Below are 16234 nucleotides of genomic sequence, written 5' to 3' on the forward strand. Positions count from 1 at the left end.
AATCTCAAAAGTCAGCTCAGGAAACTGTCTGGCTTCTTAAAGCACTGACCTTTGTGAACATGCAGATTAAACTCAGGATCCACTTTCTGGGCCATGTACTAGTGCTTTAGGGGAACAAGCAGTGATGAAACTGACTACTTCAGCATATTCTTAGCTGTTATGTGTGCTGTGGGCTGCACAGGTAGTCCAGAGTAAGTAACATGCATGGTGCTCTGGTACAAAGGCCTCCCTCACACATATTCCATGCTACCCTTGCCCTGGGGGCTGAGCAGAGCCCAGGGAGATCATCCCCTTCACCACCAGCCTCGACCTCACCGAGATTAGACTAGGCAGATCAGTGAGGATGGCAGAATTGTCCTTGGGATGTGCAGCCCACACAGGCTACTGTGCTCAGGGTCAGCTCTGAATTTTACAGCTCACATGAGTCTCTGCAGTCTTTGCCTAGCCTTAAAACTGAAGGAGTTTCTGGGCAGGGTCACACTTTGCCTGAGTTGGCTTAGCACAAAGATGGCACTAATTAAACAGTTATGTGTAAAATAACTACTTTAGGTTAGTTAATCAGCCTAGAAAACATATCCAGCTCCCACACAACATTCTCTTCTCATCCACACAGCAAACACTGCAATTTTAGTACAATGCTGATGCAGTGTTGGAACACCTGGTAATCATTCATTAGCTGAAACACTAGCATCTAACAGCAATCAGCATACCATCTCAGCTCTGCATCCCCAGAAACCCTCAAGAGATTACTAAAAATCCCCAGGTCCTCAGAAATGTCAGTCTGGGAATCCCTTTGTTTTAAATGAAATGAAGAACTGGTCCTCTCCTTGAAATGCCCAACTTATTCTTAGTGCCTGTTTAAATCAAATACAGATATGCTCTATTCTTTCTGCAGATCCATCTGGCTGCTTAAAGGCAAAGAGAAGAACACTGCTGCATAAAGTGCATTTGCATCTCTGGATAAATTAAACCCCGCAGCCAGACCAGCAACAAGCTGGGTATCCCAGGGTTGGTAAGGTATTTTAACAGTGTGGCAGCTTGCTGGAGGAGAAGGAAGAAGAAGAAGTGGGGAAGGCATAGGGAACAAAATAAAAGAGAACAGATTTCTTATTAGAAAGATGACATTTATAAATACCAGCCCCTTTGGGTGAAGTTACATTTAAGCTGGATGGCTCAGACAATATTAAAATTGAGATGAGGCTTTATTTCTGAAGTTCTTTACTTCTGAGGAACCTGAGACTCTTTCAGAGAAGCATGAATTAAGTCTCACAGCAGTGGTGTGCATGAAGCAGTGATTATTCTTCATTTAGTAGAAGGGGTATACAAATGCAAAGAGGTCACGTGAGTTGTTCGAGGGCGTACAGGAAGTCTGTGGCACAGCACAGAAATAGAATCCAGACCTCTTGACTCCTAGACTTGTACTTCAACCACAACTCATCCTTCTTCCCCTAAACAGTCAAGAAGTTGAAAGCCAAGCAGCATCAAGTCAAACATCTGATCGATGCTAGTCTTAGATTTGTAAGTATATACCTAAAATAGCATACGCATACACAGGAAGAGATAATTACTTGGGGCATTACATAGTTATAGCAAAGTATAAATAGCAAATTTGTTTTCCTCCTTGCTCATGCTGGAATGGGGCTCTGAGTTCATTCTTGTTCCCAGCTGGGAAAGAATTTCAGAACATGGAATAGGGGGAGGATGCTGTTAGTGCGTGTTTGCTGACCAGGATCTTTCTTACTTCAATCAATAAGATCTTTACAAGAAAAATAAACAAACAAGCACGAGTGCTTTACTGTCTGATAAAGGCGAGGCTACAAGGAATGCAGTAGCTAAGGATGATTTTTTTTATCTGTAGTAAAAGCTTTTACAGGGTTTTAAAAAATGTTAAATTATTGCAGAAAGAAACACCAAGCAAGTCTGGAATGACTACTGTTTATTACTGTCTTTGAGTGGAGCAAAGGTCACTATTTTTGGAGTGTCATTATTCAGTGTTAAATAGGAAAAGCCGCCCTCAAGAGACTTTTCAAAAATGAAAAGTTCCTTGTCTATTCACTTAATGCCTAAAATCTGTTTTCAAATCTGTGCTCCATTTCCCAACTTATAGCATCACAGGAAGAAGGCAATCTTACACAAGTTCACTTTCTTTCATAACGAAGTTTTGAAAAATCCAGCCTAGTTTTCCAATGTTTGATTACTGGGCAGGTTTGTGTAACACTCCCTATTTCCTTTTGGCCTGATGTGGGGCTCTCCACAGATGGGTGTGTGCTCTTTCATGAGGATTCTTTAAGTCTCAATACCCAGATACATCTCCAGTAATGTTAGCATGGCCTTAGTATCAAATCCAAAGAGAGAAAAAACACTGAGGGGTTATAATGGCAAATTAAAAGGAGATAAAAAAAGAGAGACCTCTTGTTTTATTTTTATTTCTTACCATTTTGGTTTTGTACTCTAGCTCTAGTTTTTAAGGCCTGTTTGTCTGAATGTGTGTGTTCTGAGTCTTGATTTCTAGCCTCACTGCTTTACAGTGGTGCTTTTAAAAACACATAATAGATTCCTTTTAACTGCCTGGCTCCCGTAGTGAGCAGTCTATGGTATTCACTAATTGAAATACCAAATTAAACAAGACAATGATGCTCAGTAGGCATTGCTCCAGCTCTTGAGATATAAAGAAAGAAGGTAATTTTTGCACAGATCCTTGGACCTGGAAGAACTGCTCCTCAGACAGGACTAAAAGCAGACATGGGTTTTGCCTCATTCCAAATTAAAGGAGAGCTCTGTGTGCTGGCGTGAGACTGCAGTCTGAGCAGAACTGGATGCCAGCCTTCTTCCCCAGACCACAGCAGTTCCTGTTTTTGTATGGACAAATTTGTGACAAAACACGGACCAAAAAACATGAAAACATGAAGAGAAGACAATCAGTATAAGAACAAGCTACTGGAATAGCCACATCCGGTCGCTTATTGTCTATTAGTCTTCTCCCCAGAGCAGAATTGCCACCTTTCATTAAGCCATGGTCATTACTTGTTATTATTACTGAGTTTATGTTACTTCACTGGGGTTTTCCAGTTGGATAGGAACACAGTGCCTGAGGATTTGCTGGTGGCTGGGTTAGGCTCATTTTCAAGTCAGTATTTAACTGTGCTGAGCAAACTGGCTGTTGTGTATAATTTATATTGAAGGAAAAAATGCATAGTCATATACATCCAGTTAGCATCCAAAAAATGAGGCTCAGGCATCACTGACATATGAAATTTAGGACTTTTTCCAAAGCTTCTGTAGCTTGAATCTGCATTGCAACTGATATAAGATGTGAACTGGGCTTATTCTATGAGCAGTGAGATAGCAAATGGTGCCCTTTTGCTGCTCAGCACCATTTGTATCATCAAGCTTGATGCATACTATAGTTCTACAAGCAGGCAAACCTGTAAGCTAGTGTCTAAAAACTGATAGAGGCAATTTGTAATTTGCACAAAAAATAATCTGCTTAGATAAAATAAACGTGGAGTTTGATCTTTATACAAAACTCATTGCAAACCCAAAACAAGCCTCTTGTCCTGCATTATCTGTTATGAATCAGAGAAAATACAGGATAGGAAAGCTTTTCTAAACAGCATGCATTTGTCTCTGTCTTACAGGTTAAGTGGTTCTAAAACAGACTAGAATTTCACAAACCTGAACTGAAAATAAGGAGACTAAAAGCATTCAGAGAATGGTCTATGTTCACATCATGAGAGGAAATGTTCTTTGCTGTTGAGAAGCTGTGACTCAGATCACTAGGGTGCTGAAAACCTGGCAGGAATCTCTTGTTGCATGGGTCTGCACTTGCACTAAGAGAGTGATGGTGCTGGAGTGTGACACATCAGTGTACTCAGAGGCAGCATCAAGTAGCAAGAAAAGGTCACCTTGTATCTGATTCAAAACTGGTAAAAATAGCACCTTGAAGATCCCCACTGAACCTGGCAGAGGAGAACTGAGTAGTTCATGGAACACAGCAGAGCTCTGACAAGAATTAATTCTCCAGCTAAAGTTATTTCTGTTGTTTGATACTGTACCAAAAAGAGAGTTACTGCAGGGATTGCTTCCTGTGGGATTTTTATTCTGACCTTTAGTTACACAATCACATTCATTTTAAAGACATCAGATTGATTAATTTTTTAGGTAAAAGCCAGTGAACAATGTTTAATTTATGCTTTGCAGATTTAACAGTTACTTTCATTGTGTTAGTCATTCAGAAAAAAACTCCCTCAGTATTGCCAGTAGACAGTATTATTTACTTACTGCTTCCAGAAGTTGCAGAACAGCTAAAATTTGTCCGCTACGTATGATTACCTGTTGTGTGCTATTTGTTGTGTTGCAATCATGCCTAGGTGACGTGGCACAGGCTGTGTTCCTTTGGGCTGGCTAGAAACTGACACAGGAAAATCACCGCCTGAAGGGTCATGAGAAATGGAAGAAGACAGAGGGGAGAAGGCGACTGAGATGTTCAAGCTCATCTTCTCAGTCTTCTCCTTACCATAAAATGACACAGCAGTGTTTTCTACTGTTACCATGGTGTTCTGCAAACTACTTCAGCTTGCTAACTAGAAATTAAATGGGCAAACCTCTGAAAGTTTGGCAGTTTGAATAAACATCTGCGGGGATCTGGCTGGACTTGGGGACAGGCTGTCCTTTGCAAAAGAAACCACAGAAATTGCTTGAGACTCACCGCTTTTCTAAGGGCTTGTGCTGAGTCTAAAGGAAAGAGTGTGAAGCATGTAATGCCTACACCCAGAGAAAGAGAGATGTGAGAGAGTGGCTGAGAGAAGTTTCTCATGCAGAGAATCTATACAGGGCAGAGAGCTACAAGTGAGCAGAAAACAGGGAGCTGCAATTTGAAAACAGTAACAATCTGCAGTCTAGGCAAAATCTAGGAGTTCATTTAGAAGACCACTGGGGGCAGAAAGAAGCTGCACAAACTCTGCTAGAATATTACATCACAAATAGCTGGAGTTATCTGACTTTCCCAAGGCTATTCTTACCTCTGTTACTAAAGCTTCCTGACATGGGTTATGTGAGAGTTTAAGTAAGCCTCTTCACTTGGGATGAGCAATTTTTTTTCTTCTGACTAAACACCCATATAAGAAGACATAAATTGCTCCACAGAATGCCTCCCTTTCCAAGGAGAAGAGCTATTTGGAAGGGACACCTGGTGACCGTAGTGGCCATGGGGCCACCAGCCAGCCTGCTCTCCTGGGTGATGCAGCCCACTGCAGCAGAACAACATGAATGTGCTGTCGGATGCCTCGCATCTGTGTGCTCTCATTCGTGCTCTATTGTGCAACCATTCCACTCCAGTCTCAGCTGAGGCTTCAAGTAGGAATAACCCAAGACACCACAACAACAGCTGTTTTGTTGGATTTTATGGAGCTGAAACCCAGGAGTCCTGGAAATCTTCAAATAAAGCTTTTTTCCCATAAAAGAAACTTCCAGATGCATGATCCTGAGTGTTTGTGAACAGCTCACGTCTGTGTAGTAAGCTTGCATTTTTTATGTCTTCCCCCTGTCATTTCATTTATAATAAATGTGTAATATCTTCTTAAATATCGCAGTAACTCCTGAGAACATTGATGCATTATTTGGTGTTGAAATTTCTTTGGAGGGCCACCATCATATTTTAGCAGGCTTTCCTTTGCTGAATAGATTATCTTGAATAAAAAGTTCCAAAACTGAGAGCAGTCCTTAGTAAAAATTTTCATGGGTTTTACAGGCCAGTGGGCAAGGGTTACAATGCTCAAAGCTGCCTCTGATATGTAACATGTCATTTTTACCAGGCAGTGAAGGAGCATATTTCTACATGAAGCATTTCAAAGAAAACCAGATCATTTTTTCCACAGGCAGCAGGATGCTGTGCGCAAATATTCACCCCACACTTGTCTTCTTACAGTAAGGCACTGAGACTCACCTACGGAAGATTCACAAAGCCTTACAATACATTGTGATGTCTTACACACTTTCCACCGGCCGTAGAAAAGGGTGAAAAGGCAACTTAATCCTAACAGAATTTGTGTAACACCTAAACAGCTCTAGGTAGGTGTCTAATGAGCTCTTTCAAGCCTGCAGCAATGGAGCTGGGAGCCTGTGGTCAATTTGCTGTCCTGCTCTTGTACTCTTGCTTTTTGAACACTTTTCCTAGTGCCAAAGTCTCACTTGTTGCCATGCAGTCCCACTACCACGTGCCTTGCTTAGCACAGACATGGAGGACATGTGATTTCCTTCCCCTCTGCAGCAGTATGCTGTGTTCCACAACCTCTGCTCTCTACTTGATTGCCCCTTCTCTAAGGGAGAAGCTCCCTCTAAACTCTCTAAGGAGCTGCTGATGCTGAACCAAGCATAAGGATGTTAGAAAACTTTCAGCCAAGTCACCCAGACTGCACAACTGTGCTGCAGTTAGTACATGAGTACTGAACCATTTCCTTCATGTTTTTTGTGTAAGGTCAGCTCTATCATTGTTCAGAATTTTTACAATCATAACCCTATCTTTCAACATGCCTGCAGTCCCTCCCACTCGGGGCTGTGTGGAGATTTAAAAAGCAGGCTCCATTCATTACTATTCACGTAAGTAATGAAGAGAGCCAGGCTAGATCAGGCTCCTGGGAGCTCAGCTTATCTTTCTGTTTTGACAGCAAACTGCCTGTAACTACTGAGCATGGTTTCCAATCAGTTTGATAACCACATTTTAGTAGTTTCATCTGGCTGTTTTTCTCTTCCTTGCTTACATAAAACTCTGACAAAAACCCTATGAAAATCAAGATATCCAGCATATACTACTTCTTCTTGTCAGCGTGGTAAGGATTACCTCATCAAATGATGAAATCAGGTGGTTTGACATGATCTGTTCTTCAAAAAGCCATGTTGTTTTTCTCTAGTTATGAATAATGACTTGAGTAGTTTTTCCAGTATTTTGCAGGAACTGAAATTCAGCTGACCTCTCTGCCTCTTCTTTCTCCCTTTTAAAAAGAAAAGTGTATTTGTCCTCTTTCCTTCTTTGGCATCTCACTCTTCTCCTCAAGGCAAGCACAAATGGTTCTGGTATCACGTCAGGTAATTCATCTGGGCAATCATTTATCAAGCCCAGCTATTAGAAAAAAAATGCCCTTTCTGCCCCCTTCTCTCTCCTTATCCAGCTCATCTCCAAGGAGTAATCGTGAGCTTGTTTTTTACATATCCTAAAACCAAGAGATCACTCTGTGATCAGAAGAAGAGAGAAAAGCAGGGAACAAGAGATATTCACACCCAATAATGCTGGACATTATATTTCCAGAGGAAGTCCGTGGAAGCTGGAAGCAGTTAGTTCCTCTGAAAATTGGACATCCACTGGGTTTTTATGGTGTTAATCACAAGACCAGCACTCTCACTGCACAACAAGAAGAGCCCTAGGCCTCCTGTTTCTTCAGCATTACAGGAGAGACATTTTCCGCTATACTGCATTAGAGTGTGAGTGCCTCTCAAGCAGTCTTATCTGTGCATGGTATCTGATGCAAGGTGCACTGACTGCCTTGTGAAAGATTTCAAAAATTGGCAACATCTGCTCGAGTCTCTTGCATTTCTAGTCCCCATTAGAAGAATATTGTCTCATGTTATCACAAATGCTTTGGAGAGGACTGATTATGTCAGATCCAGACACATTCAGACTTTCTGGGATAGATACACCTGTCTCCATGGGTTTTTAGCTTCACCCATTAAGGTTCATTTTCCCAAGTATAAATCACAAATGCTGACTGCCCACTGTGCAGCACAACTACATATTTCTGAAACTGTATTCCATTTGAATACATCTTCTATGTGATAGTACAGATGGCTTTGAAAATAAAGATGACAAACTAGAGAAGACTTGTTCATCCGACTCTGTGGTGAGAGAACGCACAAGGCACTACGCCTCACTGGCTTTAGGAACCAAACGTAGCACATTGAAAAATAGTGATGCTGATGGAACAACCACAAGTGAAATAACAAATCAACAATCTAATCTACATCCTTCAAGCATCACTTCCTAAAATGTGATGTAACCACATAAGCATACCACAGCCTGTAGCTTACACGTTTCATACTAAACCTAAGTACCTGTGAAGTTCAGGGAGTGTAGACAGAAGGGTAGATGTTGCAGCTGTATAATAACTTTAGAACATGTACATCTATTCTTTTGCTTTCTGTGTAGGACTAGAAGCAGGATTAGATAGGTAGAGAATTAGCTAGAAAGTTTAAAAATTTTTTAAAAAGGCAAAATCAGAAAAGACAAAACAAAAAATCCAAAAAGAGCCAATTAAAAAACAACAAAAAATCTTAACATTTCTGACCAGCATAGCACATAGCAGAAGTCAAAATACCAGCAGGCAGTCCTCTCACATGGCCCTCTCAGTCCAGGCTTGCCAGCTTAATGCAGTTCAATGGGCCAAATAACAAACTGGCATGAAATCCTGGCCCAGTGTGCTTCATGGCAAAACATCCATTGATTTTGCTGAGGCCAGGATTTCACCCAGACCAAAATCTGTCCAAATGGTGACCCTTTTCAAAACTGGGAAGTGTCATGCAACATTTTGTATAGGAATATATTCATATCCAGACAAACAGGATATGAAGTTTTAGTCCAGGAAGTATGTATGAGGTGAACTTCATGGGGTGACAGATTGAAACGGATTTTGGAAGACACTGTCCCCACTGTAGCTAAAAGGGTGGACAAAGGAAAACTCTGCAGCCCTGACTAAGGTGCAGTGAGCTCAGACTGAAGAGGTTCCCTTGCTGTGTGCAGTAACAGAGGCTGGATCTGATGGGAGGGGATGAGTAAGAGCTGGCTTTTCTGGAACTCACAGATACCTGGCTACAGCACCAAAACCCTGCATGGTTTGTTCTTTCCCAGCTGCTTAGCCCATGATTGCTACTCCTTCTGCTTTGAAACCTATCCTAGTGTCTTAAACCAATGCTTTATCTCTTGAGCTGATGACAGCCTTAGGCTGCTCACTCATGCCATACTTGTATTTGGTATATGCTATTTGCACTTCCTGATGCTGTTTACAGCCAGGTTACAGCAAGAACTGAAGTACTCCTGCACTGTCTTTTGCTCTTGATACCACTGTATCCTTCTGCCTGTCCAGAACTAGTATTGGCTCCAGAACCTCTGCTATTAGTTCAAGTAGAACACTTTTTAAAAACTAATGAAAGAAAGTAGTATAACTTATCCACAGCAATGAAAGGAAGAGTCAAGAGCAGACGCTGAAATGTTAAAGTGATGTCAGTTCATACTTCCTATAAAACAGCCAAGTGGAAGGACTGGAAAGGAGGTTTGCCTTTTTCCTCTGACAGAGGTCAACTAAAGAGCTAAACATTCATTCCCATCACTGCAAGGGTTTATTTCAAATAGTTTCCCTGATATAAGCAAAGATACTTAGCTCCTTTATACATTTACCTCCTCCGCACTGTTAATCCTCTCCAGGCATTGACAAAAAGAGGAGTCTATTCCTACTAGCTTCATTATTGCCCTGCAGTTTTCCCACACCCAGAGCTGGATTGTTTACGACAATAAGTGATCCGTTAAATTCAGCCCCTTCTTCCTATTTGTGACTTGGTCTGACCATAAGTTTGAGTTAAATGTTTGTAGAACTAATTGCAAACAGTCACCAAACAGATTATACACATGCATTTCAATTGATGAGTTGTTTGCAGATGAATGTCTTTGAAAATACCCCGTTTATTATTTCCACCCGAGGGTATGTGGCTGGTTGCCCAATTCACATGTCATCATTTCTGGCAGCGAAACCGAACTTTCAAAACAGAGGAATAATGATGAAAGCATATCAGTTACTGAACAGATAGCAATGCCCCTATAGGAAGAGCTTCCAGATTAATACTACTCTCTGTTTTAATTTGTTTACAAAATGTTTAGGACTCACAAATATACTGATAAACTAACAACTTAAATAAATATGACCCCTGGAACCCAGGAGAGAGATCTATTCATGAGAACAGTCACGAATCACATCCTTCTAATTCCACCAGCTCTACTGCTTACTGATTTGTCTCTTTTCTTACAGAGCTGCTCTGTGAAGACCTCCCATGTTTGGACATCATATATAAAACAAAACTCACATGCAACTTATTGTGGAAATTTGACTGAACAGGCAAAATATTATATAGAATACTTTGTTTTCTAAAAACATTTACAAAATTGCATCCAGTTCCTAGAGGAGACTGTAATTCATGATTGCCTTTTGATACATCACATAGATGTTTGGGAGACCCGTGAGGCTATTTCTTAAGAAAAAGTATATGCAATACTATCTTAAGAGAGAGAAATAGGGCTGATGGAGTCATCAACAATAATCTGCTGAAGCTGAGAAAAAATTAATGCTTTATGTATCTGGGAAAACATTGTGTATCTGAGGAATAAAAGCTCAGAAATTTATTCACAACTTTCAGCTTTACCACAGCTGAAAAATTTAATCATGAATTCCAGTTTCATCATAAAATCTTAATAGATTTTGACTACAGAAATGTATTTCAGTTTTTATAAACTGTGAAATCAGCAACACCAGAGTTCTGATATTGCTTTTAATAACCATCAAACTTAGTGAGATATTAGAAGTTTAGTTTATTTTAATATCATCTGAAGAGTTATTCAGACAGCTGCAATACGTGCTGTGTAGCAGGACCCCTACAAGGTCACAACTGTGTCCATAAGAAAAGTTGGGATTATTGTGGTTTTGTCACAAAGGAGCCCACCCATAGATGAGATAGCAACAGTGTGAAGTGGAAGCCTGGATACATGTCCTTCTGAATCTAATAATTGCTCACTGGCTCACAGAAATGTTCCCTATTTAGTTCTAGCACAGAGTTTAGTTTTAAGATAATCTCTGATTTATGGCTAGATTTAGCATGTCAAAACTACATCCTTGATCTGTGATCTGCTTTCTCTTCCCCACGAGTCCCTTAGCAGTGATTCTGCAGGCCTACCACATTAATGTGCAGTGCAATGTGCCCATCTGTTCGTGTAATGAGGGATAAGCTTATGCCTTCGTGTGCCTCACCTGAAGTATCAACACTTGTAGCTCCATGGCTTTTCATATGGCAGGGGAGAAACCTAAACATCCAGCACAGGTGGCTCTCTATAGACATATCACTTGTACCATTAGACAGGTTAGGTGTTTCTGAAATAAAGCATGGAGGTTTGTTCCTGTTTGGATGTGATTTTTAAACCGCCATTTGATTTTTTTCTCCTCTTTAAATCCCTTTAAACTTTTGAACTTCTAGATATCTGTAAAGAGCAAAATGGTTATTTTTAAATCCTTACTCAAAGGAACAGTTAAAAGCAAAGCTGAGATGTTGAACAGAAGCAGGATTTCTTTTCTAAGAGAAATCTATTGTAAAATATAAGTACTTGTCATGATTCTCATGTGTACCCAAATGAGTTAGCAGATGCTTTCTCCCGCTTTAAGTTCTTTTCACAGTTAAAAATCAGGAATTTTCATTCCCTAGCTTCTCTGTGGAAATATTTAATACTCTTTCTAATATATTTAGAGTATTTTTGCATGCAGCCCAGAACAAATATTTCCAGTGTGCTATGACTCAGTACTTCTTTTGATGCTGCAGAAACACAATGAAAAGCCTGTTTCTCATAATGTTTTGGCAGAAAACATTTCTGTGGGCTGGTGTTGGCAACACTACAGTCTAAGAATAGGGCACTTTTCAGGCAGCAAGTTGTTGAATCTGGACATAAGCTAGGTTTGTCTAGGTGTAGAGAAGTCACTGTCCTCAGGGAAAGGAGTAATTTGGAAATGCCTGCCCTACAAGTTAGAATGTATTAGCATCTACCAAAACAATTATTTCCTGTGAGGGCTATTCAGAATGAAGTAACTCCAAAGAATATATTCCACTGTACAAGCGAGGTTGCCAGGCAGACCCCGCAATGCTTCCATAAAGGGGCTCTCACTGTACGGAGTGCTCTATTCCGGTTTCAATTGTTCATAAATATGAGTAATGCTTCCTTCCACACTTGTGTAAATGGGAAGAACTGTAAATGGATGGTGCTTTACCATACATGTAATATGCTGACAGCACTACTGCTGTCTTTATAAAATATTTTGGTGAAAGATGTAATACAGCAAACAGGAAGTGAAAGAGTCAAAGCTTTTAGAAATTTATCTTGTTATCTTGTTGGGAGCCTTGAAAAATGATGTTCTGAGCAGAGTCTGTGTTGTCCTGATTCTGCTGAACACAGAGGAGTGTTTTTGATCCCTGAAGTTTTACCCGTAAATATAGGCTATATAGATGGTTCTCTGCAAATGAATGTAGTGCAGACAATTCCCTTGAAGTGCTAGCTACAGTATTCCCTTACTACGCATAACATCTGCCAAGTGACTCAAGTGTCTACACAACCAGTTTTGTTCCCTTCTTATTTCACCCCACAGTTCTGGTTTCCTGATTATTCATTCTGCTTTTGGTGCAATAATTTTGGTAATTCAGTTCTCTCAAAATGAAATGCTGGCACAGTTGGCAAGTCAGCCAATTCCATACAGATCATATTAGATAGGTACACCCCTAGGTATGGCTTTCTTACTATGACAGCCTCTCAGCAAAACCCCAGAAAGTCCAGAAACAAGAACCAGGAAGGGCAGTTAACATAAATGGCCTGTCATTTGGTAGAACAGAAATGATTTTACTTCTACCCTTAATCTGAAAACCTTTTATCTGTGAACTTTACGCACATGTACTCACCTCTGTTCCTTATTTCAGGTGTTTCAACCTAAACATATGACCCCTAATGGAGCAGCAGACACGTCATCTTACATGCAGGTAATAGATGCAGTTAATTATGTAGCTTTGAGCCATTCCCTTTCTACCCATTAATCCAGCTCCTTTTAGACTTGTTCGAACAGTCCAAGCCAGTAATAGGTAAAATCAGAAGAAGTTATGACTTTGATACTTGGATGAGATTTTTAACTTTAATAAAAGAGTCAGGAATGTACATGTGTGAACTCCTACCCCTTTCAATTTTTCCCCCCAGCAAATACTAATGAACAGCTTCCAGCTATTGACATTAAAAAATAATCATCCTGACAAGGAAATGTTTCATTCCCCAAACAGGGAAGGATTCCCTCAAGCTGTATTTCAAAATGATACATGTTTGATGGTAGCTCTTTGTCCTAAATTAGTGACACATTTATGGTCTGCTGTCTCTAGGGTAGGAAACAAAAATTTCACATCTTTCTGAAAAAGAAATCTCCCTTCTTTCATGACACATAATAGTACGGTCTGCCCCTGAAAGGCTTTTATGTATCAGACATTTTAAAGCACAGAAAACCAACTTTAAACTCCTCTAACAGAGTGCATCGATTTGTGTTCATGGTATGAAGATCTCTGGAATAATGAAAAAACTGGAAATGACTCACAACACAGTGAAAATTTGTGAGTGAAAAAGAGAAAAAACAATACAGAATGGAGGTCATCAGAAAACTGATTCAGCCTTGGAAGCTAAAGAGCACTGGATTCCTCACTGAGAAGCACAGTTCTGGCACTAACCTGAGGTATGTCCTTGGGCATGTCTCTTCACCTCTTTGTGATTCCATTTCCCATCTGTAAAGTGAAAATAACAACAGGTAACTATGAAGAACCTCAGATGATAAATGCTGCATGATTCCTAGGATTGTTTTATTCCAAAGTTTAGCTTACAGGTCACAGTAGGGAGTGAATAATGTAGATTATACATTGTCTCTGTAGTCAGATGTGATGACTGTTTATTAAGTGCTTTCTGTCAACTCACTTCTGCAGCTAGATAAGAGCACATTTTCCCTGTAATGAAGATTTAAGGTATCAACCTTCCATCTTCACCAAGCTATTCACAACAAATCATTACTCAAAGCAGCACTGGAAGGATGAGTATGTTTTAAGACTCACAGTTGTGCAAATGAAAGCATTTATTCTAGAAGCTGGCAACATTCACACAATCAGAATAAGCCTACGAAGACTGCTTGCTCAAGATCTGTGATAACGATTATTCATGGTGGGGAAGAGAGGCAGCTGTTAAATATTGTCTTCTTACAGGAATAGCTCAGTGACAGAGAAGTTTATAGTCTGCAGTAATTAAATGGGAATTTTAGGTACCTACTGTTCTCCTATTAGACTAGAGTCCTCAGGAATAAGTAAAAAATAGTATGCTGTTGCAATTACTCTTCTAACTTGGGATTTCTTAAGTCTGTTTTAAATATAATCAGATAAGATTCTGATAAACTCACCTACATTTCTCTAAAATTCAGATCATAGCTCCTAGCTGCGCTTGGTTTTCTAACAGTAGGAAGAAAAGCTACAGTCAAATATCTAGTTTGTTATTTTATCTACATTTTATGATGGGTTGCTGTGGTTTAACCTGACAGGTGGCTCAGCACCACACCATCATTTGCTCATTCTCCTCCTTCCAAATGGGATGGGGGAGAGAATTGAGAAGAAAAAAACAAACAAAAAATCAACTTGTCAGTTGAGATAAAACTATTTACTAAGATAGAGAAAAGGAAAAGGGTAATAGTTGTGCCTATATATCTATGTGTGAATGCATATAACAAGTGATGCACAAGCAATTGCTCATCTCTCTCTGATCAATGCCCAGCTAGGCCCCCGAGCAGCTGGAGAGTGCCTGATGAACTCTCACCTCCTTCAAAGCTACTTCTGCATGTGGTATGTGACATTCCTTCAGCCAGTTTGAGTCAGTTGTCCTAATTCTGTTCCCTCCCAGCTCCTTGAGCCCTTCTTTGGAAACTGGCTCTGTATTGCAGTGCTTAGCAGCAACTATAATCATTGGTGTGTAATTAACATCTTTTCTCACAAAACTAAAAACATAGCATACCAAACAACTCCAGCCCAGCTGAAAATAAGACATGAGTAAAAACCCCAAGCTCACAGTTCAGACTCCCTTTTACAAGTATCTTTCTCACTTTGGATTGTAATGTCAGCTGTTTTGTGACTAGATGGAAAACTGCTTCCCAATCACAGCTCAATTGCATTTTTAGCTCCTTCAGTACTCTCAGAGTTCTATCTCCACTGAAATTATAATAGTCTGGATTTCCATTGCTGTGACAGCATGCAGATCCTGTCTGCTAAAGCACAGGCAGACTCAAGAGCTCAAAGTTTGATTGAAATATGGGATAAGGATAGGACTAAATGGTGGCTGAACTAATATTGCAGCAGAACACCCCCAGGTAGTGCTTAGAATCTAGAAGGACAGGCTTAGAGTGCTTGTGAGGATAATGAAAAATTAAGTATGAGGGTATACTGGGGGGCATTTTTAGTTTCCTTTCCTAGATAAGCTTTGTTGTGGTTTCAACTGAGTGCAAGATTGCTTACTGAAAGTTTAATATTTTTTCCCCTCATGATAACTTTAGTAATAGGAAATGATCATACTTGTGAAGTGACAGAGTCAAGTATCTAAGTGATCGGAAATGAACTGTTTAAATTAGAGCAGGAGTTGCCATTTGGAGAGGGAAAGGAGCCATACCCTTGGGAACACAATGATTTATGCCCTTTAAAAATCCTTGAAAACCAAGAATAGTCAAAAAGACAACAGCTGTTTGACAAAAAAAGGGAGGGAGGGAAGGGAGGGAAGGGAGGGAAGGAAGAGAAGGAAGGAGACAGGAAGGAGACAGGAAGGAGAAAGGAAGGAGAAAGGGAGGAAAGAGGGAAGGGAGGAAGGAAAGAATTTACACTGATTGTAAACCATAAGAATCTTGTTAAAATTCCTAGACTGCAAATGGGTATACCAGCTACAGCTGCTCTTAGATTATTCAGATGATTTCCAATAAAACACAGCTTAAAGACCTCAGAGGCTAGGAAGAGCAGCTTCCAGGGCAAAGAAGAGTAAATATTAATGAGACCAAGAGATATACTTGAAATAGAACTCTAGTGAAAGCACTGATTGAGAAGTGTGCCTGCTGCATGCTGCCTTTCTTGAGATGCCAACTGGATTACAGAAACATGCATTTATGACTCAGGATTATTTTCAAAAAGGAAAGGTATGGTAGATCAGCTAATTCTTGCACTGGGTAGTCTGCATTTAGGTTACAAGCTGACACAGAAAACCAAAAATGCATAAACCAAAGTAACTTCTTTTGCAATACACTGGCATTCCTGTGGGAATGGCAGCAGCAAAACAGCGAGCCAAGAGAGGAAGAGTTTTGCTGCTAAGAGTGAGAAGAGATAGTGCTCACTGAGTGTA

At 40.2% G+C, this 16234-nt stretch overlaps 1 protein-coding gene and 1 long non-coding RNA gene across 5 annotated transcripts in view; one reads left to right on the forward strand and one right to left on the reverse strand.

Moving 5' to 3' along the window:
- The window catches only part of RAPH1 (Ras association (RalGDS/AF-6) and pleckstrin homology domains 1), a 178645-nt gene that overhangs the window by 107469 nt on the left and 54942 nt on the right, over positions 1–16234 (reverse strand). For all 4 annotated transcript variants that reach the window (XM_015868252.2, XM_015868251.2, XM_015868246.2 and 1 more), the window contains exon 3: positions 13552–13605. In XM_015868252.2, the coding sequence (XP_015723738.1) occupies positions 13552–13572 (21 nt within the window). In that variant the 5' untranslated portion in view covers positions 13573–13605. The remainder of the gene's footprint in view (positions 1–13551; positions 13606–16234) is intronic.
- On the forward strand, positions 1330–5712 carry LOC116653668. Its single transcript, XR_004307929.1, has 2 exons — positions 1330–1518; positions 4371–5712. It is a non-coding gene; the product is annotated as an uncharacterized LOC116653668 (long non-coding RNA).

The sequence above is a fragment of the Coturnix japonica genome, chromosome 7 (assembly GCF_001577835.2).
Source record: "Coturnix japonica isolate 7356 chromosome 7, Coturnix japonica 2.1, whole genome shotgun sequence".
Classification (NCBI taxonomy): domain Eukaryota; kingdom Metazoa; phylum Chordata; class Aves; order Galliformes; family Phasianidae; genus Coturnix; species Coturnix japonica.